This window comes from Dermacentor andersoni, chromosome 4 (genome assembly GCF_023375885.2).
Source record: "Dermacentor andersoni chromosome 4, qqDerAnde1_hic_scaffold, whole genome shotgun sequence".
Classification (NCBI taxonomy): Eukaryota; Metazoa; Arthropoda; class Arachnida; order Ixodida; family Ixodidae; genus Dermacentor; species Dermacentor andersoni.
Window position 1 is genome coordinate 170,316,662 of NC_092817.1, and position 26,868 is coordinate 170,343,529.

Genomic DNA, 26,868 nt, shown 5'->3' on the forward strand with positions numbered 1-26,868 from the left:
TTCACTCTCCATTAACGATGTTCTGTGATTTTGCTCTTCTGCACTGTGGTTCACTGGAATCTGCGAAATATGGAATATGTTGATATTTCATTTATTTCATACTTAGCTGGAAATAGTGGTTGCGTAGCCTGCCATGGCTTTTGAGAATCTTGGTCGAAAATTTTTTCGGGACGTGTGTGCGAGTGCACACCATTGGTTGATTTAATACAAAAAATTATCTCAACCATAAGGAGTGAAAGACTTGGCGGGAAGCACAACAAAAAACCACCCGACAAAAATTTTAGTTTCTTTATTGTAATTTACAACTGAACTATCCATCATGTGTTTGGAAAGTCAATTTTTTCTTGATTGTTGTATTGGCCTATTCGTTGTTCCTGTATCACGTCAAATGTTACAAACGCAGTTGTAAATGCCCATGCTCTTGTTCATTGCCATATATATGTGTGGGACGCTTCTGAAAATCTATCTATTGGAAGTTAGCACGTGTCTGTGTTTTCACCCCACCCAGGTGTGTCTTGTGTGCTAGATGAAGAAATGCTACAGATATACCAGTCTTTTATGTGTCCTTGTGGGTTGCAGCAATGTTTTTGTAGTACTTTTTATGCATATTTATTTCTCTGCTGCCCATGTGTACTTACCTCATATATATTACTCATTACTTTCAAATCTAAGTTTTATGTTGATTTACCAATCCCTTACACTCATTTGTAACAGTGTATAATAAATGTATGCCTGTGATGTAGCTTTCTTGTAGCAACATTCGTCTTACTTGCCACGGCAAGTCCTCGAATACGAGACTTTAATTATGTGCTTTGTATTTATAGTAAGTAAGCTTTAGCAAAAATAAACTATATTCTGATTCTTCATGCATCGTGGTCAGCAGTCCTCATTTTCTCTTCTTGCATGCCCATCAGTGCAATAAACGTAATGCACGCGCACGCAACAGCCATTTATGAAGTGGTCAGTGCGGCTGCCAGTGTTGGCTTTTCTTTGTTGTTCAAGATATTTTGCTTGTACATGCGTGGACGTCTAGCTTGCATGGCTTTGGTTGCCAGTATACTGGCCCCCAAAGCCATATGCCCCATATGCTGCGCAATACGCGCATTATTTGGAGATACCCACAGCCGCCACAGCAGAGCACCCTCCTGAGACCCAGTTAATGGAGAGCTTTAGCGCAGCTGCAACAGCCGTACGGTAAATAAGGAAACGCGTAGCCGTTGCTACCGTTGCGAAGTGTTTGCCACGCCAAGTTTGCGTGTGGTAGCAATTGCAGCATTTGCCGCGTTTACCATAGGACGGTGCTAAAACGCTCGAATGAATGACCTGTACAGCAGAAACGTTCGGATAGAGTAGACCAACACTAGCGCTAACCTTTAATATCTTCATATCTTCATCAAAGACACAGGCGCGGGCGGCTGCCTGGATGCAGCACATATAAATGCCTGTTGCAGCAGCTGTAAGTGCAACATTTCTTTCAGATATGCCTACCTGAGAGCTTTCGTATCTTTCAAGTTCTTCGAAGCTTGATTTCGACTACTGTAAAGCGACATATTTTATTGGGTCCTCTGAGTCGTCTGCGCTAGGTGTATGCTAGCGCGCGCTGCATTAAACACGAAGGTGTAGCCGCTTACGTCTCTACGGCTGCTTCCGGCCGCGATCGCGGAGCACGCGTCTCCGTTGCTAGGCGACTTCCGGGCATGCGCAGTGTAGAGCCATGTGGCACGTACTGCGGAGAACCTCTCTCCCTCCTATCGGCTTTGAATTTGCAGGAGTCAGTTTCGAGATCCATCGACGAAAAATAGTTTCTATGGCAAAACGAGAACAAGGGAAACCGAGGGCGCGATATCTATTAATCATATCCTAGGAAGCCAACAAACAAAGGCACCAAGGACAGCGTAGGCGAAACTACATGCACTTGTCAAGTGAATTAAAGAAACGATAAATTAGTAGAAAATAAAGTATATGAAAAAAATTGCCTATGGTTTAGCTCTGCTTAACCCTAGTTGAATTGCGAAACCAAGAGCTGCAAAAGCGGTCTCTTCCGCAGTTGAAGAGTCACTCCGGGACGTGGCACGACTCCTTCTAGCCGCATCTTCGTTACGACGCTTCTCGTGTCGTGCGGCGCGTTCTTCTGGCGTCTCTTGAGCGCGTTGTCTCTTCCTCGCTTCGCTCTGTCGTTGTTGCGCCTCTTTCGCGCTCTCCATAACGACTAAGTACACTGAGGCGAAGCGCATATATATATATATATATATATATATATATATATACCCACCGGGAGGCAACACCCCCTCGCCCTCTATCCCAGCCATGGAGGAAGGAAACTGAGGCGAGGCCCTACCCTCTCCGCCCGCTAGGAGAAAAGTGTGGAGGAAATGACGTAGTAGGTTCTCCTTGGTATTGCTGTTTTTTTTATTTCTTTGCTGTAGTGGCCCCGCTTTCGGGCCACAATGGCGGCTTTGTCATTGTTCTGTGCGCTCACACGTGTTGCTCCGTAGGTTTCGTACCGTGGCAAAGGCGCCGTGCGGGCAGGTTTGCGTTGGTCTCCGTGTTTTGTTGCGCTGCGTTATCTGGACCGTGCCCTACCGGATGTTGCTGTGGCCAGGTGGGACAGGAGGAACTAAAGCAACCAAAGTTCGTGAAATGAACGCGCATGCAACGCTGTACGCAATGTACCGCGCCACAGCAATGGCAACGGACGAAGGAATATCCGCGGGAAATGTTGCCCTCTTTGGCGGAATCATGCTAACGTGCTAACGATTGTTTAGTATTGCTGCGGAACGCGTGGGTCCGAGCAGCACGGTTGCGCACAGCGCGGCGTGGTTTCGCAAGAAATGTAAACGAGAGAGGAGAGCTGGCCCGGTAGGCGTAGCAACGCCATGAGCAACGCCAACTTCCGGCTTCACTTCCGCTTCACAAAGAGTGACGTCAGGGCCTCTCCTGAATTTCCTTCCTCCGTGATCCCAGCGGAGCACATCCGGTGAAGCGAGCGGCGACGGCGGCGCCATCTATTTGAGCGCGGCTGCGGCGTTGCTAGGCAACGGAGGCTCAAGGTCGTTCGTCGGCCACGGACACGGAGCATGACATATGGCATACGGCATATGGCTGCCTGCATACGGCATACGGCGCGGCGAGCCGAAATGGCTCGCTGGCTGGCGTAGTAAAGGTTTCGCTCTAAAAATGACTGGCGGCAGGTGGCCCCACCTGCGGCCAGTCAATTCTTTTCGTCTATTTTAATGGCAGAGTCTGTACACTTCTTCGTCTGTCCACGGGTGGGTGTATACGTCCCTCTTCTTGACTTGTTCAGGTGGTGATGATTGACGCAAAAACGCAAGTTCCCATCCTTCTTCTTCAGTAATAATATAAAAGACACCCAATGGCTCTTAGACGGCTGCATAATTTTCTCGCGCGGCATTTAATCTATTTGTAGCGCCATGGACTCCAGTTTTCATGTCGCAAATCTGTACTGACTTTTGTACTGACTTTCTGTACAAATCTGTACTGACTTTTGTGGCAGAGCGAACTCTCTCAAACAAGAACATGCCCGCTGGGATCATCACATAGACTGCCAAAGTATGCCTCTTTAAGCACCGAGCGACAAATATAAATATAGCTCCAATTGCATCATGCGTGGCCGCCACAACGGCGACATCTCTGCCCACGCCACATGCAAGATCGAGTAATGGCTTCTTTCCTCTGCACAACGCTACCAAAGTTAGGTGCGTGGGCAATACAGTTGCAGGCATACGAGAGGAGGGGGGGGGGGGGGGACCCAAAGGAAACCAGTCTGTTTTTCCGCCTCTCATGGCCTTATTTTCATGCACCGTCACTAGGTGTGACTAGCTATTGCCCTCTGCTGCCAGCCTATCAGTGCCTTGACGGAAGCCATCATAGAAACAAGTCATTCTGCACGTCTCTTCGGTAGACGTTAGACACGACCCGCCTGCATAGGCAGCCCACGCCAACATATATGATCCTCTCACTTGTGCATAAGAATAGCAATGTGGCCGAGTTGGTTCAAGTCCACATTGTAAAATTTCTGCAGCGCGAAGCACCAAAGTACGGAAAGAAAGGTTAAAAAAGGACGAAGGAAGAAGGCTTGTTTGTCTCTTACAATCCTCCTTCTTTCGTCCTTTTTTGGCCTTTCTTTCCCGACTTCAATGCTTCGCGCTGCAAAAATTTTTCACTTGTGCATCAGAACTCGGGTACGTGAAGTCGTTCTGTAAATATTTCCCGAATTCCTATAGCATCATACATGCGTGAGCTTCTCGTGGCTATCTTTTTTTACTTGAGGAAAGTGTGCGACAACCTTGCCTACCTTTCGTCAGGAACGATGGCTGCATCGAAGGCAAAATTTCATTGGATACAGGTTGTCTTTCCAGAGAAGCGCAATGCTAACAATCCATTAAAACTTCTGAAACGCGCAAGATGACCTAGGATATCATTTAAGCCATGCAGGTCGGGGATCATGTGATAAACTTTTCATTGCCATATGTTGACATACGTTTTTATGACAACATTCGCTGTTCTTATGGCCGCTCGGAAGGCGCAACTTCATCGTTAACCTCCTTTTGTTCAGAAATGAAATAATCTCCTTCTGTTTAAATGCCAGAATTATCAAAAACAAGTAGCAAATTAAAAGAGAAGAAAGTACAACGTACGGTAGGTGGTGGACAAACTCAGAACTTGCGACCAGTGCTCTATCGATTGCGCTACGGTTCAATGCTGTATGGGAATCGTTCGAAATCTTTAGCACTAATAGCACAGTCACCCTTACAACTACGCTTCGTTGTGAAATGCGAAAATTGCAAAATTGATCGTGTTATAGGCAAAATAGTGAAAATTGAATTGAATTTATAATCTTCCAGGTGAGAACGTAATGGGAACAAGTAGCCACAAGACTGTACTGTAGTGCTGGCTTCATCCTTTCGGCAACAGTGTACAAAGCGCATTCTAACACACAAAGTCAGCGTTCGCAGACTTATACGCTGATTTTATTTCACAGTCGCGTTAACGTCTAATGGTTTTTAAAACATTTTCATCAATATCTCCTGCGGCCTTCTATCATCGGCCACCACTTTCAACATCATTTCAAATGTACCGCATGGATTATTCCAACTCTGTAACATATGCGCACTCTCAAATGTTAGGCCTCCTGCCGACCGCTAGACTTCCTGGAAACGCCGCTACTGTCCACAATACCCGTGGGCAGCGGAGGCGAGCTGGACCGTCGGGACGGGTCCTTGGCTCCCACAGCGGCCACGGACTGCCGACGGGACCGTCACGTGGACTTCTTCGGCGTGGAAGTAGCGCCAACGCCGGTAGAGTCTGCGCCGGTTAGGCGCTTCCGGCGAGCCCTGTCTTGAGCGGCCAGCTGCGCGGCTGCAAGTGCGGCGATGGCAGCGACAGATTGCCTCCGCGACGTCTGCAGCGGGGGCGTGGAACCGGCGGTGCTCAGACGCTGGGTGTCATCGCCTTCAGCAGCTACGGATTGCCGTCGCGAGCGGGGGGCTTTCTTCCGCGTCGTCTCCGTCATGGCACTCGCATCAGCAGTGGCGGTGCCAGACAGTCGCTGCGACTTTTTGCCGTCCTTCTGTGCACCAGCTGCGGCAAAGACGGAAGGTCGGCGCGACTCTCGAATGGCCGGCTTGCGAGTCGTGGTAGCTGCGCCGGTGGTGCCTCGTCTATTGGCACTGACGGCCTGCCCTTTCGACATGTCTCCCAGAAGTGTCGCGACATCTCTGCGTGTCTCGCTGGCAGCCGACTGTCTCCGCGAGTGGCCGCCAAATTTGCCATAATTTTTTCCTGCCGGTAGTATGGTGGTGGTGCCCTCATCAACCGACTGCCTCCGCGAGCGATCGCCCAACTTGCCAGACTTTGTCTTCGGTGGTAGCACGGTGGTAGTGCGGTCTCCGGCGGTCACCGACTGCCTCCGCGAGCGGTCGCCCAACTTGCCAGACTTTGTCTTTGGTGGTAGCACGGTGGTAGTGCGGTCTCCGGCGGTCACCGACTGCCTCCGCGAGCGGTCGCCGGACTTTCTGGACTTTGACCCTCGTGATTGTATTGCGGTGGTCTGGTCTTCAGCGCCCACAGACTGTCGGCGGGACTTGACGCCGACGGTTTGAGACTTCGTAGTGAGGATTGTGCCTTCCATAGACTTGGAGATATTTTGTGCAGTGACGTCATCTGGCGTGCGAGCTATGAATGTTCGGTCGCCTTCCGCTTGTACACTTTTTGCAGCCGCCTTGGGAGCCCCGTCGAACGCCCTGCCGTTGGTGTCCTTGTATGTTCGATAGAACTTGTAAAGCAGGATAGTGTAGTAGATCTGGAAGCGAAAAATGCGTGACGCTGTTGTACTTTGTCAGCACCCGACAGTTGCTTGCACTGAGCCGCACACTGTCAATCAGTCAGAGTATGATGATAACTCGCGGTGTAGACAGAGCGAAGTGCATTCACGTGCGTAGCGAAGCTAGGAACGGAAACTGATGAAGTAACAACGTTCGCCGTCGTTTTGTTGAGGGTTCTTAAGAGGGTTTCAACAGAAAACAAATTAGGGGATTTCACGTCACACGCCGTAGTGAGGGACTCCGAAATAATTTGGTCCACTTGGGTTTCTTTTTTTAACTTGCACCTAAATCTACGTGCAACTGAATCAAAGTACACGGGTGTTTTCGCATTTCGCCCCTATCGAAATGTGGCCGGCTTTCGACGGAAGCATAAAAAAAAGTGGGAAGGGGTACGGGACCTAAGACAACAATATAGGAAAGCTATTTTGAAGTATAAATTACAATGCGTTTGATATTGAACTCAAAAGGACCACGACATCAAACTTTTGAACTTGATTTATCCGTTGCATGTTAAATATTTGGCAACTCACAGCAAGCTTTTATAATTTCAGCGCATTTGGCGGGGGGGTAAACTTGTATTTGCCAGCACCCCTTGATGGGTGCTGGCAGAGTTAATGGGGTCAATAGAAGTTTACGGTGTCAGTAAGCACGGTTTTGTTATTGCATCAGTCTCGGCGGTCAGCCGTAAAAAAAAACTTCCTGGAGGCACTCTCTGAGCCGTTTTTCTCGCGCATGTAAAGAAACTTATTCGACAGAACAGGTGACATTTGCCACACATCTTGTGGTGCTTTAAAAAAACGCTCGGTATCGTCTTTGGCAAACGGGATTTTGCGACCACGTTTTATGAAACATTTCTGAGATGAAAGTCGACTAAGCATGATTGCCAAGAACGCTTTGTTTTGTGCTTCCCGACCTTGTTGCGTCCGTTGATATAGCGTTCTCCTCATAAAGATGAATCCAGGATGATACGAGAAGAAGCGCAGCTAAATTCCATAAAGTTGTATTCACAAACCTTTTCATAAGTCAATGCGGCTTAATCATTGCTTGAGTTTTGCTAATGTGTCCAGCAGCAGGATAGGCCATCATCCGCTCTTACCAGCTGTTCTTGTGCAATTTTTTTTGCGAGATGTGGGATGTGACACTCCTGCGACTCGCTGCTGGGAATCCCGAGGTGGCCCTTGGGACCGACACATTACCCCTCCCTCAAGACAACTTTCACGCACCTGCACGAACTCGTCTCGTAGGCCTACAACAAGGCTATTTCTTCTTCTTTATTTATTTATTGGTTTGTTTGTTTCCGTTGCTAAAAATACAGTGAAGGGGCTAAGATAAAAGCTGCAGTGAGGCAGCTTGAGGTGCCCTTAACCCCCGTGTTACATGGCGGCAGTGAGTCGCACAATCAACCGTATGCAGAAGCTTTACATATAAATGTTAAGTACAATAAATATTCAATTGAAGAAAATTTTCAATAGGCGAATAAAAAAATGGGGTAATGGCAAGTAAAAGCTATGCAGATAGTACAGACCATCACATTACATACACTTGGCAATACGTTGCGTAAATAAAAGTGAAAATTGCGTACACTTGACGATGCATAATTAAAGGTGAAAAGAAATGGTGTTCGATTAATATTGGAATGATTAGGAAAAAGAATAGAATGAGAAAAAATTATGTTAGTAGAAACATTTACCAACACGCATATGTGAATACAGGTGAAAAAGAAAACACAATTGATTCATTAATTAGGAGAAGGTTCGGATAAGTCACAACAGTTGACCGTGTTATGTTAATAATGTCAATGCCGTCGTCATGAAATGAATTAAGCTGTCTGGGTAATTTATTTTTCGTCATTTGCACCCCGTAGTTGGCTCTTGAAGGTGGTATAGACCAATATTCTCCATGACGGGTAATATAGGTATACTTGTATTTTTTTGCAGACAAACAATTTCATTAAATACGCTGTTTTCAGAGTTTCAGTTTGAGTGCCATATACGAAGGAGAGAGCGGTTGTATAGGGAGTAGATAGTGGGTATGTTGTAGTGTTTAAAGAGGTGCTCTATGTGATTGTGATATGGCACGTTTGCTATGATACGTATCATCTTTTTCTGTAGTAAGTGTATTTACGTTAGGTTAGATACAGTTGTGCCCCACATAAGGTGCGTATAAGTAATGTGTGATGCAAATAATGAGTGGTAAATTATTATCTTTACGGAGTTGTAGTTGACTGCGTATTTGATTGTTCCTAGTCATGGTTTATTATGTGCAGTATACACTGTTAAGCAATATTACACCCTTTGGGTCGTATCTTGCCCCACAACAAAACTCATCATCTCTCCTGTCCGCATTTCCTTTCTTTAGCGCTGCAGCCCGGTACTTCCAAGTCACGAACGACATGCGTGTTATCAGCATTACAGTGCATTCTCGTCAGGAAAGTAGCGAGCGCCAACTTTTCAATAAAGGAAACGCAAGCAAGACAGATGACAATTATTGTTGTGTGGCAGATATACACCCCAATGGGTGTAAATTTGTTTAAGAGTGTAATGACATCATCTTTCTGATGTTGCGATTAACAGGACGTAAAATTGTTCAACAATATTAGTGAGAAGGCTTCTCCAAACTACTCGAAAACTATTCGATATTAGATTCCATTTGCTTCTGGCACTATTCCATTCGTATTGGGCAATAAAAATTACTATAAAATTAGTAATTTTCTATTTTATGCAATTTAATAAAGGCAGTGCACTTGCCCATGACTTTGGACATTTTCCAGCCACAGGTTCTAATGAGCGTTCCACGAAATATGTTCACTGAAGTAGACGCCTGGCATTTTTGTTGTTTGTAAAATCTATTTTTTTCGATTCCTTGTAAGTAAAACTGCTTCCAACTTAGTGGGCATGAGACCACCTTTGGCAACATGCTTCACGTTCGTCGCTTATGGGCTTTCAAGGTGTGTAACAGGCAATCCTTGCATACTAGGAAAACTGAGAATCGTTCTCTTCCTTTGCTACCGTGGGCACGTGTTCTCTATTCCATTGCTTGATAGCGTTTTCCAATGCATTTTCTACTCCTGTGCACTGGAGATATCGAAACCAACCCAGGCCCTAACACTGGTAATCAAGCTTTACTTGATGTTGAATCGTTGCCAGATGACCATTCGAAACAAATGTGCATCATTTTCTCTCTTTTAAAGGATCTGCAGGTGCGATCTATCCACTCATCTAAGAGTCACGCAGAGCTTGCCGCCGACGTAAAGACTATTAAAACTAGTCAGATAAACATAGACACGAAAGTTAAGAGTATCTAGGAAAGGCTTGACACACTCGAATTGAAAATGACGAGACTTGAAAATGTTGAAAACCAAACTTTCGTTTCGCAAGATCCGGTGTAAAAAAAATCTCAGTGCTCTCTCGCTCTGTGAAGAAGGATGACCAACGAAGCTGTGTACGTGGGCCCCTTATGGCGAACTGTACCTCCACTTCACTATCTTCGAGATAGGCCCACGTAGGGGAGGGCTTAACGCCTGCTTCACCCCCGCCGTGGGTCGGCCTGGCATTACACTATCTTCGGTATCGGCCCACGTATGGGGAGTGCTTAACCCCTGCTTCGCCACCGCCGTGGGTGGGCCTGGCATTGCACTAGCTTCGCGATCGGCCCATGTAGGGGAGTGCTTAACGCCCGCTTCACCTCCGCCGCTGGTCGGCCCGGCATTGCACTATCTTCGAGATCGACCCCCGTAGGGAAGTGCTCAACGCCTGCTACACCTCCGCCGCGGGTCGGGCCGGCATTGCACTGTCTTCAGAAGCGCCCCACGTATGGGGAGTGCTTAACGCCCGCTTCACCTCCGCCGTGGGTCGGGCCACTATTGTACTATCCTCGGGATCGGCCGACGTATGGGGAGTGCTTAACGTCCGCTTCACCTCCGCCGTGGGTCGGGCCGGTGTTGCAGTAGCTTCCGGATCGGCCCACGTATGGGGAGTGCTTAACGCCCGCTTCACCTCCGCCGTGGGTCGGGCCGGCATTGCACTAGCTTCCAGATCCCCCACGTATGGCGAGTTTTTTGCTTACGACACGAAAATTTCCTTACACGGTGGAGGTATAAAGCTTCACTTTAAAAACGGTGATGCAGAATGACCTTTCCCAATCACGATGAAGTGAAATGCAAGACCGTTGAAACTGAAACAACCTTTTATTCCAGTACCTTCTGGATTCGAATGAATCGGGTGCAAACCGAAACACGCATCAAAGATATTCTACCGTGCGTTGCTAATAGCTTACCTCCTGACGCAACTGAGCGCGCTCATCGCCTGAGGTCATATGTATCAAATGAGTGTCGATCAATTATTGGCAAATTTTCGAACTATAGATGAAAAGAGAGTGTTTTCAATGCGCGCGCAGGTAAAAGAAAAAACAAGACGTACGCGCCAGCGAACATTTTTTGTCCGCCCCACGCCATACCCGGAAAAGGCTTTTCGTGCTTGAGGAAACACCTTTTAAATTAACATACAAGAAATTCATAAATACCAATAAATTCATGTTTGGCACAACATCTGACACGATTGTTGCGCGTGTTCATCGAACAGGCGATAGGCACTTTTCACGCAGTATAGCACACACTGCTGTGTAGGAACACGGGAGAGGTAGTGAATTCCGTTCATCACCTTAAACTGTTTTCTGCAACATAAGAAGCTTACTAAATAAACGCGACTGTCTCGTTCCTGCCATTGAGACTTGTACTGCTGACATTGGGGCACTAACGGAAACCTGGTTAGATTCTAACGTTTGTGACACTGAAATATTTCGATTCGTTGACCATTTTACAATTTGTAGAGTCGGCCGCATCAACAGGCCTGGAGGTGGTGTTTTGTTAGCGGTCCCCAAAAGTTTTCCTTCTCAGCTCATTGAATCAACCTTGGAATGCTTTGGGCTTCAATTGAAATATTAATCATAAAAAAGTTGTTATGGGACTTTGGTACTGCCCCCTTCATATACTAGCACTTTTGTAAATGAACTGCGCCATGTCATTAACAGTGTTCGATGACGTTACCCCACTTCGCCACTGTTTCTGTCAGCAGACTTTAATACCCCTAACATAGCATGGTATTCTGAACCACCATTAGTTTACTCCTAGAACACACTATAGCGCGAGATTTTTTAGATTTGTGTTCCACATTTTCTCTCACTCAGCTAGTTCGGAAACCGACTAGATCTTCATCCTTGTCGAACATTCTTGATCTGCTACTAACATGTGAACCTGATTTTGTTTCTAACGTTGCATGCTTACCTGGCTTAAGAGATCATTCCGATTACTTTTCAGATCAACACTTCGCCACCTAAAACTTTAAATAATGTAAGTTTATTAGAGACTACAAGAACGCTAACTGAGGCAATTAACAGCGAGCTCTGCACATTTATAGATATATCGTTTTCACCACTTCGACGACCGTAGCATTCACTCTAACTGGAGCATGTATATAGCTAAAGTTGGTGAAATAGCCAACAAATAGATCCCTCTTCACCTAATAATTTAATCCGCACCGCACCATGACATAACCTTCATATTAGCGTCTAGGAACAAAATCACCGCCCGAGCAGTCCGCCAAGACGGTTAACTAGCGAAGATGAAACAGGTGGCTCCGGTGTTTATCACTGAGTTAGTCCCGATGGTTCATTAAACGACGGCTTGGTAGGCTGCCGGATTCTCGGTACGCATTTGCTGCTTGCGCTCGGCTGCACGAGCCTGTTATTGTGCCTTGGCTGCAGCATCGGCACGGCATAGACGAGCGCGTTCCTGGTTCCGCTCGTGGCGCTGCTGATCGAAAGCTGCCTGCTCGTAAGGAGTACGTATGACGCTTGGCCTACAAATTACGGAGTCGTAGAGAAACTGCTGCGCACGCGATCGGCTGCAACGGGGAGCAACAACGTCACTACTAGTGCCGCTAATCCAACAGCATAGCACAAGGCATTTTCACTCCGATTCATGACGTCACGTTACCTAGCCGGCTGCCATAGCATCTAATGGGGATGCTCCCGAGTAAGCAACAGTGATTTTGAAGGTCACCTCTTTTATAAAGGCTGCCTTATCAATGGAAATATTGGGCCAGGTAGCGTGACGTCATAGGTCAGGCATTCAGGCGGTCAGGCGGTCTTGGCTAATCGTGCGCCTCCCTTTCTTTTTTTCTTTTTTGCGGATGTGCATGGGGTTGCGCCGGAAGAGATTTCAACGTACAGGCGACCGACAGATGGACGGACGGACAGACGGACGGACAGACGGACGCACGAATCAGCTAGGCTTATACAGCTTCGCTGTAATAAAAATGGCGACTTTTGGGATTAGACAGGTTACGTCATGTTGAGATGCGCTAGGAATTGTATAAACACACTTCTGAAGAATACACAGCCTGTCATGCAATCTCAAAGAGCTGTCGGCAAAATACCTGACCATGCATGCTGATAACCAATCCGCGAAAGTTCTGGCGCTCTGTATATACCAACCATGATAACAAAGTAAAGCTTTCGACAGCTATACACATCCGTGATTAACATCGCTTTCTCGTGCAACTTTTCTGACGATCAATATACTTTTATCAATAACTATATGAATAGCTGACGCTGCTTTGTCAACGTCGCTGCCAGAATTGTCATACTGCGAATACACCACTATGTTTTCTATAATTATTCATTCTAGTGGTGTTGAAAATGTAATTAAGAAATTAACTTTTTCCGTTTCACCCGACTACGCTGAAATTTATAGTTTTTGAAAGCCACAATTGTGTATTCGTCAATTGCTTTTTTTAAGCCATTTCAACATACATTGGACACGGGATCTCTCTCGGCTGAATTGAAGATCGGGAAGGTGATTGCACTTTTCAGGTCAGGTAACCAGTAATCACCATTAAATTACCAGCCGACTTCCCTCACAAGAATTCCTTGCAAAATAGTTGTTTGTATTTTTGTTTTCGAACCTTGCTAACTTTCTTGAAGCAAATTCTTTTTTTTTCTTTTCGCCATCACAACATGGTTTTCGCAAATCATATTCTTTTGAAACCCAGCTAATACGTTTCACTCCAAAACTTCATGCAATCCTTGATCATTCTTATTTAAATGAATGCATTTTTCTAGACTTTTCTAAACCACTTGACAAGGTATGTCATAAACTGCTTCTCTACAAACTACGCCAGCTTGACATAGACTGTAATATGGTCTATTGGCTAGGAATCCTTCTTACTAACTGTTCCCTCGTTCTGTCTGCGAATAACGTAAATTCAGAGCACGCTGCTGTTCGATCTGGGCTCTTTATTCTTTCTTACTTACATTAATGACTTGCCTTCGCGTATTTACTCGTACATTAGCCCATTTGCCGATGATTGTGTTGCCTATCGAGTGCTGATGATACTAAAACCGTTCAATTTGACTTCGATGCTATTAACCAATAGTGCAACATATGGTTGATAGGATTTAGCATAAGGAAATGAAAACATATGCGCATATCTAGAACATCACCTGTTTCGTCCATTTACCGCATCACTAATACTTCTTTGAAGACTGTGTTCTCATATAAATACCTTGGTATTCACATTACATCAAGCCTCTCTTGGAAAGACCACATTTCGTGTACAATTTCGTTTTTTGATCTGACTAATAAAAATCTGGCCCCTCGGTTAACCGCCTTTCTTCTCGCTTATTACATAGCGAGGGTCTCGAATCCGGCAACATTGATGCCTTTAGGTAGCATACGTGGGTTTATTGACCAGCTGCTTTCACCCAAAAAGATCACATTCTCGTGACGCCTGCGGCAGAAAGAACGTTCCACGTCCGCCGCCAAGGTCTGTGAGTGTAGGCGCTGGCTAACACTCCCAGGTTTGTACTAGGACACATAAGCACCCAAGAAAGTGGACGGGAGTACGGCGCCGCGGTAGCTCAATTGGTAGAGCATCGCACGTGAAATGCGGAGGTTGTGGGTTCGGTTCCCACCTGCGGCAAGTTGTTTTTTCATCCACTTTAATGTCCATGAATTTATCGTTTCTTTATTTCATTTATTAAGCACAAGTAATTTCCCCTATGTTGTCAATGGTGTCAGTGTTTGTTGATATGACTAATAAAAATCGGGCCCCGCGGTTAACCCCCTTTCTTCTCGTTTATATATATATGTATGTATATATATATTCTGTGTCGCATGTTAAACCACTCCCCTCTCTAGTTTTGTGTTACGATTAACTAAGTCGTTTACGTAGACAGTAAAAAAAGGGGGACCTAAGATGTTCACTTGCGGAACGCGAACCTTAACAGACCTGACACGTAGACAGTAACAAGGTGTACTGGCGGCTTTCTGTGCTTCTTGTAAGATAGGATTACGTATAGAGCAGTGCCTCGTATACCATAACCAATTAGCTTTTGCAACAATAGGAAACGATGTATACTGTCAAAACTCTCGCTGCAAGCTATAAAACCACAAAACCACCCATTCTCAGAAGAAGCTCTTCCAGGTTGCTCACAATAAATTTTTGTTAAAGAAGGGCGACTTGCGTGCATACATGTTTTCGAAACGCATACAGACACTCAGAAATAATTATTCTTTTTTAGCAAAAGCTACAATTCGACAATCAATAATTTTCTCAGAACCTTTAGAAAATAAAGGTAATATTTATTATTTAACTCATCCTCACAAGGCACAAGCTAGCTTTTACTGCATCTTCAGCTCAGAATCTTCCCGAGCTTGGTATGGTTTAAATAGTTTAGAAGCCTAAACGTCTAAAATGATTACAGAACCGGCTTTCGCTCGTTTCATTTTGAAATCACTCGTAGTCCACATTTCACAACAGTGTACAACGGTCAGAGGTTTCCAAGATATGGAGACGTTGCGACCAACCCAGAAATGTAGTCCTATCGCTTCTCATTGACGCACAATAATATTAGGCAGGCTCACCTTGCACATTGCCGCTATTATGATCACCGGCACCCAAACGGCTACAAGCTTCACCTGCGGGTAAAAACCAGCACGGTAACGGGCGCGTCCTGCGCTATGACGTTCATCAGATAACGTATGCACATTGCATAGAAATAACAAAATTAGCGCTGTATTCAAGGGATACATAAGAAAAAGAAACAAACAACTTAAGCGGATAAAACGTTCTTTCAAAAGACTATTTTACCTGATTTCGCAGTAACAGGTTACACATAAGAGGAGGAAATGAAGACCGAAGCTCTATCTTATTCATTATTTCGTGCCCAAATCTCAGGGTGGGTACGTCAGTTTGACGTCACGGACTTCGAAGTATCTTATTTTATTTGAGCCGTTGTGGAGCGCTATAGACTTTCCAGTCTTGTTAAATTCAGCAGTTGGCTCCTTTACTCTACGATGCAGTCAACTTTTACCGACAAAATTTTAACTACGCTCGAACAAAACTCACCAAAGGCCATGGCGTCACAGCTGTTAGTTGCGGGAACGTCACAGCGGCGTCGCCTTCCGTGTTACGTTTTTGCACCTTCATTAGGTTACGAAGCCTCTTCTCGCGGTAAGATTGGCCTTGATGGCATTATGTCAGTATTGTTTATTGATACTGCTGGATTATTTCTTTCCCTCTAGCATCCCTTTATACGAAGCTGTCCATGGCAAAGTACACGTACCCTTTGTTCTGTGGTGACGTCGTCGGCGTCTACCTGAGTCCACTGGGCAAAACATAAGAAGCAAGTGCATGCACTATCAAGCCCTGTTCGTTTTACTTCGGCATCAGCTCGCTTTATCTTTCGACAATTACACAATAATAACAGCATGCGATAATGAAACAGGTAGATTTATATATTTTTTTCCACGAGCGTACAAATTGAAGCGATACATGCAGAGACGATGACAAACAGCCCACTCAAACGCAATTTAGTTCGATGGAGTTCGACGGAATACCATCTGGCAAGGGGGACACATATGAAATCAGGTGGGAGGGTGGGGGCAAAGAAATGCTTGCAAACACACTTGGTCAATCCGTGTCTCCTCTTGCTTCGCCAGCACGTGACACGTAGCCACTGGTTCCATGCAAACATTGTTCGCGTCAGAGACAAAGAGATGAAAGAAAGAGCGGACGAACTATGCTAGCATCTGGCCACTCCAAGAAAAAAAAAGGAGGTGAACGGGCAGAAAAAGAAATTCCGGGAAGAACCCATCCACGGTGGCTATCCAAATAGGCAAGCAGCCGAAACGCGTCGTGCTTGAGGCGCGTGCTCCTGCCGGGCTCCTCTCTGGCGCTTCCCTCTGGACACGCTGCGACATCTGGCGACGCCACCGAGAACTCCGCGCTTACCTAGCGGCACATGCACCGTGACACAAGTCTGCGTCAAACAGGTTCGCTAAAACAGCCGCACATACCCAGTGGCACATACCCACCGCGAACGGCCTACATGTTCACGCTGCACTACCTTCGAGACCGGCCCACATCTTTGGTGGGATGGCTATATAGCTAGGTAGCCAGAAATTGGTCTCTGGCCATGTCAAATATTATTCGTTATATTAGCGCGGCATCGAAGCAGCGAAGATGATAAGTGTAGGCGCCCATGAGAAAACGTACCACGCGCTTATTAGAAACACGCACCCGGTGGCGTTAACTGAGCACTGTTCGCTCATCACAGAAAATTATGAGAAAGAGAGAAACAGGCTTTACTTAACATAAAAATCTTAGTTTGATTTGTTTTGGGCTATATAGATTTTCGTCTCTCTTGTTGTGCATATTTCGTCGTTTTAGCTCTACGCCATACTATGCTGCTTGCACGATTATATTGGTGCGTAATATTATTTTCCTTGTTTTAGCATAGTCATGTCTCCCTCCCCCTACTCTAATGTTGTAAAGAGCGAATGTGGGTTTGTACAATGACTACGTTATTAACTTATCAAACTCCTCAGTCCGCTCGCAAGATTGTCGATTCCACGTTAGCGGCCAGGTACCGCTGATAATTATGTGGGCCAACTCTGGTTCGACCGAAAGGAAGGAACGCCTCTATCCTTTTTACCAATACCCGTAGTGTGTTAAAAAATGATTGGCGCTATGGTCCATCATTGATTCTCGCTTAGCCGACGTTGTTATCATTACAGAAACTTGGCTATCGGCAGCGGTAATACGTGCGGAAATATTCGATTACGAAAACGCTTACAACACTTACAGATATAATCGTGATATCGTTTGGGTGGCGCAGTTTTGATTTCTATTAATAATTCCCACTTCTTTCTCCTACCATTCTAGTTCATTCATTCTTGGAGATCGTTTGTGCCCGGGTAATTTTTTCTAGTCGTGAAATTGTGCTGTGCGCTTGTTATAGACCTCCAAGTGCTTCTTCTTTCTGTGGTGTGCTTCGTTATGTAATTAGCCAAAAAGTTATGAGGTACCCTAACATGGTCATTATTTGTTTTTCGTGAAGTCAATTTTCCCAACATCGTGTGGGCCAGTGATTCGATAGTTGTTAAGCGCAATTAACTTGACAGAGTGCACTGAATTTTTTTATCTTTGTCGTGATTTTAACTTCACGGAACTTGTTCATATGCCTATACGTCTTAGCCCTACAGATGCTAACATCCTCGATCTCGTTCTTACGACTGCACCTAACCGAACCTTCCCACTAGCATATTCGCCATGTGTAAGCGATCGCGCAATACTTCGTTTCACTCTGCGAGCGCATGTTTCAATTACAAAAAGTTAGAAAGTTATTGTAAACTACACCAAAGCTGACTTTGCTTCCATAGCAAATGAGCTAGGTGCAGTTTCACCTGAATACCTTGGTAACTTTTCCGAACGAACTGCTAATGATAACTCGAATATTTCAAGCATAAGATATTATATTTAATCGATCTTTATGTACCTGAAGAAAGGATTCCTTCAGGCCCTCGGTCCCCTTGATTCAATAACTCCTTACGGCACCTCCGCAACAAGAAGAAGCGGCTGTTTCGGCTTGCGATGTTCACAAACAATGCACTGCGCTGGTCTGGATATCGCCGAGTTAACGTTGACTACGACCGCGCTGTTTCAAGGGGCAAGAAAATGTTCTTCGATAGAGCACTCCCTTCGTTACTGTGTTCCAACTCAGGAAAGTATTGGAACGTTATTACCGGTACCAAAAGCAGGCACATTCAACTGACCCTCTGCAATGTCCTTGTTCCTTTCAATCAGTGCTGCACTGGCTTAATTAATACATTTGCGTCGTTTTTCCAGCAAATGGTTCATGCCACGCTGCATTCAATACCAAAGTTTAACTTCCTATTTATGTACTGTATTGTTATTGACAGCGTCGGCATCTCTGAAATGATCAGCAGTCCAAAAACAACTTTATGCGCTGGCCCCGATTTTAGTAATTCTAAAAGGTTCTTGCAAAAGTATAGGTTTCTGCGCTACAAGATGAGTGGAAGGTCGGAAGGTGGTTCCCGTCTACAAATCAGGTGACCCACCGTCGTTTCTGCGTGGCTATGGTGTTGGGCTGCTAAGCACGACGTCGCGGGACCGAATCCCGGCCACGGCAGCCGCATTTTGATGAAGGCGAAATGCGAAAACACCCGTGTACTTATATTTAGGTGCACCTTAAAGAACCCCAGATGGTCGAAATTTCCCAAGTACACCCCTGCAGTGGCCCTCATAATCAGGTAGTGTTTCCTGCACGTAAAACCCCATAATTTAGTTTTTCATAATTCATCAACTACCGACCGATTTCCTCGAGAGACGCTGCTGGCGGCCAGAGCGAACACACGCGTGTCACATGATGCGCAAACAGTGCTCATCACCTGCGGTTATTCAGCTCGTGGATTTCTGATTCCGCGAAGGGAAATAACTATTCATGGGCCTCACCAGGATATCAAGTTTTAAGCTGTGAGTAAATTTTTCGCTTTTTATTAGTCTTGGAAGTTCCGTAGCAATGGACCTCGCCGGCACCAGTGCGTGCAAAGACGGGAGACACCAGAGAGAAGCATTGGAGCCGCATGGGAACGTTGCGGCGGAATGCACCATATGAAGCATGCTGTAGGTGAATTGACCCGAAAGCATGGATTTCCAGTTTTAAGATGCTAACAGTACCACGTCCGCAGACGATTTCAGCACTGTTCTGTTGCGGTCTGGAAAACGCTCATTTCACTAAAGAAGAAGCGATAGCCGGCGAGACAGAAAAGTGCGGGATTAAAACATCGTGAAAGCTTCTCGTCCGAGAGAGCTCTTCCGACGACCAGCAAGAAACCCAATGGCAAGAGCGGACGAAAACCACCTCCTCCACTACCCAGAAGCCGCTTCAAGATTGTTTTGAGACATATGCCGGGTCTATCGATCAAAGACTTATCACCACTGCACCTCGCCGACGCCATTTCAGCGGCGAGCAAGGTGTGGTTCTAGCACTTTTTGGTACGACCCAAGATAGGCTATATCGTTTGCGTTGTTTGTACAGCCGAAGATAGCGATTCCCTAACAATCGGATCGATCAAGGACCTGACATTCAAGGGCAAGCAGCACGCGCGAATGCGTATTTGCCCCCAGGAGAAGACATCCTTAAAGGACTCTTTCACGGAGTGGATCCCCAGAACAAACCGGAAGTGATCCTAGACGAACTATATGCCTATATCCGGTCCGTCGACGTAGAAATTGTTGGGGCCAGAATGTTAGGCAATAGCTCCTCCGCAGTCATCTTCTTCGACGGCCCGTACAAACCAAGCAGAGTGTGCCACAGAGGAAGGGAGCGAATGTGCCACCCATTCAGAGGCACGGTACAATTCGGCAACACGAGCGCGGAATCCCGACTTCCTACCGACGTTTGCCCCCCGCCCCTGGACACGTGCGTGTGTGACATCAGAGTGGCCAGTCTGTGACACGTTTAGGGCAAAAGAACTTCTACCATATCATCAGTGCAAACCTGTGTGCAGCAACTGCAAGGGTGAGCACCTAGCCGGATCCAGGGACTGCTCCAAAAGAACTAAAGCGAGGGGCACAAGAACAAAGTACCAACCCAAAGAGATGACTGGGCATGGAAGGGGCCTCAATCAACATTACCAACAACTTGCCTAGGGATAAATTCAGATCAGAAAGCGCATCCGCACAAAGCACACCCGTGAGAGCACCGAGATAATGATCCAGGGCCTCGAGCACAGGCACCAGGCAGAGATCCAGGCGCGGCTCCAGCGGGCGAGCCAGGAGCAGATCCTGAAGCCGGGTAGACAATACGAGAGATCAAGAACCCAACAAAGAGCGCTGCGTGAGTGTTGCACCTCCCACCACTTTTAGCAAAACACTACAAATCACCTTTGATAGAGAAAAGCAGCTAATTCACGAGAACAAGAAACTGACCGAAATGGTCAAGTCTTTCAGCACCGTTAAAAATTATCAGACAAGATTTGACACAATATAACAAACAAATCGAGGAGCAAGGCCGCCAACAACACCAACACCACCACCTACACCCCTCACCACCAACTCACAAGAACCCACTGACGACGAAAACAAACTCACGAACATGAGACCAGGGTCGTGAACGTGGCAGGTCAACAATTAATGAGCTTTCATATAAACATTGGACCATTTCACTAGAAACACAGATGACAAGACAAACAAAGTAACTGAGGTTCAAACAACACAAACAAGATATGTTAAAGACGCACAACGTTCATGTTGACATGGTTCAAAAACACACTCCCTCAAACAAGCCAAGAAATGCAGCGCAGAGCCAGGCACATCACTCCTCAAGAACCCCAAATTTGGCAGTAGCAGGGTAGACCTAACTAATAGCCAACATGGCTCAAACCCATAGAGGCACAACAGATCCACTACATATATGGCATTGAAACTGTAGAGCCTTTCACATGAAATCGTCAGCATTAAAATACGTAAATACTGCACCCATACCTCCCGACATCATCTGCCTTCAGGAAGCAGGGATCTAGCCAGCTGCACTCAGAGGATGCCACACCCTAATATAATACAGCAACCCCAAGGTAGTCAGGTTACTATCCAAATCAGTAACTGCGACTGAAACCACGATTTCCCACATTGACACAAATCATCAGGTCATCACAATTCTCCCTCGAAAGAGGAGGAAACACTACACGCCCATCTTCAACATATGCAGCCCATCCAAGAACAAAAAGGACCTTCAGAGGACTCCTAAGACACGTCTAGGACATAGCCGGGACGAAATACCGCGTAGTGGTGTTGGGGGACTTCAACACCCCCTGTGGAACTTGGGGCTACGCGTATGACAGCTCTAAGGGCAATCACGTCGGCCACGACAAGGCGAGGCTCGGCTTTACCCTTCAAAACGACATCATGCAATCCACAAGAACGGGGAACAGGATCAACAAAGACCCGAACCCTGACCTCACTTTCACCCTAAACGTGAATAATGGGAACCGGTAGGCTTTTGACGAGATCCTCGGAAGCAACCCTCTCATCCTGAGTCTCTCACTGAAAACACCCAATATAAGGAGAGTAGTAACAGGAGAATCGAATCTCATCGACTAGACAGCATTCCATAAGGAAATCAGATAGAACAAAAGGACTGGCAGGATCTTACTGAAGCCACTCGTAGCTAGCACGCAGCAATCACTAAACAGGACAAGTGCACTACCAAAATACCAGTAGTAGATATTCACCTGCCAGACTAGTGGAAGGCCAGGAGATTGCTCAAAAGATGGAAATCACCAAGAATAAACAAGAAGCCATACAAGCGAATTACCTAGCTGTAAGAAAAAAGCCAACATGAACGCGTCCGAAATGGTAACAGATAAATGGTTACGATTCTGCAACTCGCTCAAAGGTACTCTTAGCACCACAATAAAACATGGAACATCCTCAGATGCATGCTAGAGCCGGGAAAAACCAAGAAAGAGACTAGCACAACACTCACAAGATAGCACACCTCTTCCAAGATGCCCATGAAGAGCTCATTTACAAACTTAAGGAAAACTGCATAGGACCAAACAACATACCTCCCAGCGCCAACTCATACATGGGCAAACCAAACACCGACCTAGACGCACTCATTAGTGTGCACGAAGTCTTCCAAGAAGCACAAACGGCCGGAAAAAACACAGCGCCGAGCTCAGGTAAGATAACAAATGCCATTATGTTAAACCGCAGCGATGAAGCTCTGGAGGCTGTTACCCATCTTTTCAATCAGAACTGCTGAAGCCTTTGTCAGTTACTAGACAGCTAGAAAAAAGATACTATAATCACCATCTCTAAACCGGGCCAAGCATCAATGTTAGAAGCCCTTAAACCTCACGTCCTGCGTGGGAAAAATTTTTGAAAGGGCGACAACCGCCCCACTATAAAGTTACCAAGAACACAACCACTACTTCCCTGTGACCATGGTCTAGTTCAGGCCAGGCCTTTCCACACGGATGCTTTCCTGCTCAACAAGGATAAAGTGCTAAACAAAATTTGTAGAGGCGAAAACCTCATACTAGCCGTACACCTTCAAGGAGCCTTCGAAAATCTGTCACACGGGACTGTTCTCGACGAGCTCAACGCGACAGACTGCGAAGAGAGGATCTATAACTGTTAGATCCTTCTTGAATGAAAGAACGGTGACTATAGCTCTGCATCAAACCATATTGAACCCGTTAGACATGTCCAGCAGACGTGCACCTCAATACTCCCTTATCTCACCACTACTTTTCAACATAGCCATGAAGAGGTTATGCAGACCCCTGGACTAAAAGAAGATCCAGGCTACACGTTCTACGCTGACGATATAACTCTCTGGGTGAGCAAGGGCTCTCTCGGGTACAAGGAAGGCACTCTCCAACAAGCAGCAGATGCAGTGTCCGCCTTCACCAAAAGAAGCGGGCTACAATGCACACCAAAGAAGACGGATGTGATAGGCATCCACAACTAACAATACAAAAGCAGTGGTCCATCAATATCCCAGTAAATGGACGCACAATCAAGGAAGTACTGATACGCATCCAGGGTTTCTGGATTCAGAGAAATGGATAATCTAGACACACACGCGCTAAACACAATCACGAAGAAGAGTGCCAGAATGGTCGAAAGGACAACCAGCCATTGGACAGGCATGGTGAAAGAAGACACTCTTAGTCGCTTTGACAGACTGGTATTAGCAGAGTCACCTCCAACAGGCCTTCAGTACTTCAACACAAGCAAGGCCGAAAAGTAAAAAGCCGAAGTCATTCTCAGGAATGCCTACAAGGCTGCTCTTGATCTTCCCATACATGTGGCCACGGAAAAAACTCCCGTCTCTAGGGGTATGCAATACCTCTGAGGAGCTAAAATCTGCAGGACTACTCTCAACTCGGATGCCTCAGCAGGACGCACTACGGAAGGACAATCCTCAAGAAAGCGGGCTACCGCCAACTTCCAGCATAAGCAAGCAAGGACGCAAAGAAGCTACCTCACATCATTGGAGAACAGCTCTATCGCACCCATTCCACGCCATCACACCAGACACGTGGGCAGAAGAGGGGCCAGAATCAAGGCGCTCACCAACATGCACAAGGATAATCCCGACGTCTTATACGTAGACGAAGTACAATTATCCAGTAAGAGAGGATTCACCTACACAGCGGTCGATCACAACTTAGACCTCATTCGCAGCAATCAAATCGTCACCGCTTCTACAGTAGAAGTGAAAGCGGCAGCTATTGCCAACGCCTTTCGATTGCAAGAAGAAGCTGACAATGGGTCCGTAATCTTACCAGACTCGCAGGATGCCTGTAAGTTCCTCATGAATGGCCGGGTTCCCAAAAAAGCATGAGGTGCCAGCTCCCTACTAAGCTCAAACGTCACCACTAAGGCGTATGGTGCCCCGGCCAGTTTGGTCTTCAGGGCAACAAGAGAGCCAGTGCTTTAGCTGGAGAACTTTCCAACCCAGCGTGACACGTAATCACATTTTCACACACAGACATGTCCTCACTTCTAACAGAGAAATCCTCACATATTAGATACTCGACCGACAGGCATTCGGTCCACCGCAGAAATCACTCAACAGTATGAAAGTCAACTTCATCCGTAAAATACAAACAAACGTATTCCCTAATCTTAACTTGCTCAAGAAACGTTCACCGAAACATACAAGGCCGAGTGCCCTTGGTGTGGTGAAAAGCCATCACTATTTCATATCTCAGGATTGTCGTAACAAACCCTTCGAGGTAGGCAAACACCTACACATCTACACCCTTACTAAGGAGCAGTGGCTGTTGCTGGTCGCCAGCTCGCATCCAGGCGAGCAACTAGCCCTCATCAAACTGGTCCACAGGCACCAAAGACCAGCGGAGCTCTGTACCGATGGCCCTGACCACATCGACTCCGACGTTCTTTGCGAAATAAAGTTTAATGAACGAACAAAGAATGAATTAAAGAACGAACGAATTATTAACTATTTACTTATTTATTTATTTATTTATTTATTTATTTATTTATTTATTTATTTTATTTGTTGACCTGTATTTTCTGTAAAATGTTCAGCATAATATATTCGCATTTCATTGAATTTCTTGAACCCAACAGTTTCTTCAGCAGTTATCAGGAGGGCTTGGGAAATTCTTTTCTTGTGAAAAGCAGCTCACATATCATTTTCTAGTGACCTGTCTTCTAATGCTGACTTCGGAATTGAAACTGACTGTATTTTTCTTGATTACGCTAATGCCTTTGGCACTGTGTTACACGACTTACTAATCTTGAAACATATTAAGCTTAACATTGATCCGCTGGTACTTAATTGCATAAAACACTTTCTTTTCAACCGATCCCCTTATGTTACCGTTACTAATAATTCATCTTCTCCTTCTGCTGTAACTTGTGGCGTCCCTCAAGCATCAGTGCTGAGTCGATTACCTTTTCTTATGTATAGTTACGTTATGACAAGAACTCTTAAGTTTAAGCAGATGAAAGGACGCAATTTCCGTCTGACACCTTCACTGAGAGTTTGTCCTTCGTCGTCGTCAACAGCCAGCTCACTTCATCATCTTCAGGTTCTGCAGAAGCGATAAAACCACAAAACAGAAAACAGCCAACTTTTATGTACGTGGCGTTACCCCCCTTCCAGAGAGCATCGTCTCAATGCTTTACATGCGAGAGAGAGGGAAAAATTCGCGGCACACACACTAACACACGGATGAAGTTTGTGAAGACGAAAGTGTCGCACAAGAGAGATGAAGGCGAGTGGAAATGAGAATAACTTCCTCAACGTGAAGGGTACGCTTTCATCTTGGAAACATGGACAATTTCCGTCTGCTGCACACGATGGGATCGCCGAGTCGTGTCTTCAGAGAGAACTTCGTAGTTCAACTCGCTGAGCCAACGCAGAACTTTGTAGGGGCCGAAGTAGCTGCGCACTAACTTTTCCGACCAGCCGCGTTGGCTAATGAGGGTCGTTACCCAGACTTGATCAACGGATTGGTAGATAGCCTCGTAATGGCGAATATACCTCTGGGAGTCTACGCATTGCCCATTCTTGGTTCGTTCATGTGCAAGCTTTTGAGGTGCGTGTGAGAGCCGGATAAATTCATCAGCGTCAATGGTATTGTCGAATTGGCCGGGTAGGAGCATGGCGTCCAGCATGGTGGTTGCCTCACTGCCGTGGAGCAACCGGAAAGAAGTAAACACAGTAATGTCTTGAACAGCAGTGTTGTACGCGAGTGCTAAGGCAAAACATCGTCCCATTTCTTGTGCTTGCTGCGAGCGTGCATAGAAAGCGCGTCAGCGATTGTCTTATTTAACCTCTCCGTAAGACCGTGCTCTTATGATGGCATGCAGTGACTCGGCGATGAGCTGTTGCAGCAATCTTTATGACGTCTTACATCACCTGTGCTTTAAAAGCTGCACCACGATCTGTTATGAGTACTCCTGGTGCACCATGCCGCAATACAATTTTGTGAACAAAAAGTGCGTGACATCACTGGCAGCGGCTCGTTGAAAGGCTCTAGTTTCGCAGTATCGCATCAGATAATCAGTCGCAACCACGATCAACGATTGCCAGCAAAAATTTTGGGGAAGGACCGGAGCAGGTCCATGCCGATTTGTTTAACTGGTTGTGTTAGCAGTGTTACAGGCTTCAGAAAACCGGCTGGGCGATGATGCCGAGCGTTTCGGTGCTGGAAGTCGCGGCATGTTTTCACGTAATTCTTGACTTCCTGAGGGCGCTTAGCCCAGTAGTCACTTACCCCAGTAGCGGCCTTATAAATATAGCCATAACTTAAGGATCGCCCAGATGACAGCTAAGCATTCCTTTTCAGTGGTAGAGTAGTTCGTTTCTGCAGATGTTATAAGGTGCGGCTAGCGTAAGCAATAGCACATTCAACGCCGTCTTGCCACTGCACGACGACTGCACCAAGGCTAGATGTAGCTAGATCAGTCTGTTGTTCTTTGTCGGCATCTTCATCAAAGTGTCCAAGTAAGGACGGTGTCTGGAGGCGCCACTGGAGCTCGGAGAAGACGTCTCTCTGCTCAGGACCCGAAAAAATCGGGATATCCTCCTTTATTAAACGAGTTCAGAGTTCTGTGATCTTGTAAAAGTTCTCCACAAAGCGTCTGTACTATGAGAGCAGAGACCCCAAAAA

At 46.1% G+C, this 26,868-nt stretch overlaps 1 protein-coding gene and 1 non-coding gene across 2 annotated transcripts; one reads left to right on the plus strand and one right to left on the minus strand.

Moving 5' to 3' along the window:
* Positions 1 to 4,983: 4,983 nt before the first annotated feature.
* Positions 4,984 to 23,525, minus strand: LOC129386617 (uncharacterized). Its single transcript, XM_072287666.1, has 6 exons — positions 23,429 to 23,525; positions 22,194 to 22,252; positions 20,345 to 20,494; positions 15,969 to 16,010; positions 15,268 to 15,321; positions 4,984 to 6,322 (listed from the first exon to the last, which is right to left on the minus strand). Exons 1-6 carry the CDS (start codon positions 23,523 to 23,525, stop codon positions 5,279 to 5,281), a joined length of 1,446 nt encoding a protein of 481 aa, XP_072143767.1. The 3' UTR covers positions 4,984 to 5,278.
* On the plus strand, positions 14,251 to 14,323 carry TRNAS-UGA (transfer RNA serine (anticodon UGA)). The gene has a single exon. It is a non-coding gene; the product is annotated as a tRNA-Ser (tRNA).
* Positions 23,526 to 26,868: the final 3,343 nt, after the last annotated feature.

Excerpts from the sequence above, each read along its gene's own strand:
- LOC129386617 (XM_072287666.1), bottom strand. The coding sequence starts at position 23,525 with ATGTATGGGAAGATCAAGAGCAGCCTTGTAGGCATTCCTGAGAATGAC. Across the intron at positions 22,253-23,428 it reads TGTTGAAGTACTGAAGGCCT|TTTTCCTTAAGTTTGTAAAT; the intron begins GTTGGAGGTGAC and ends GGTCCTATGCAG. Across the intron at positions 6,323-15,267 it reads TAATAGCGGCAATGTGCAAG|ATCTACTACACTATCCTGCT; the intron begins GTGAGCCTGCCT and ends TTTCGCTTCCAG.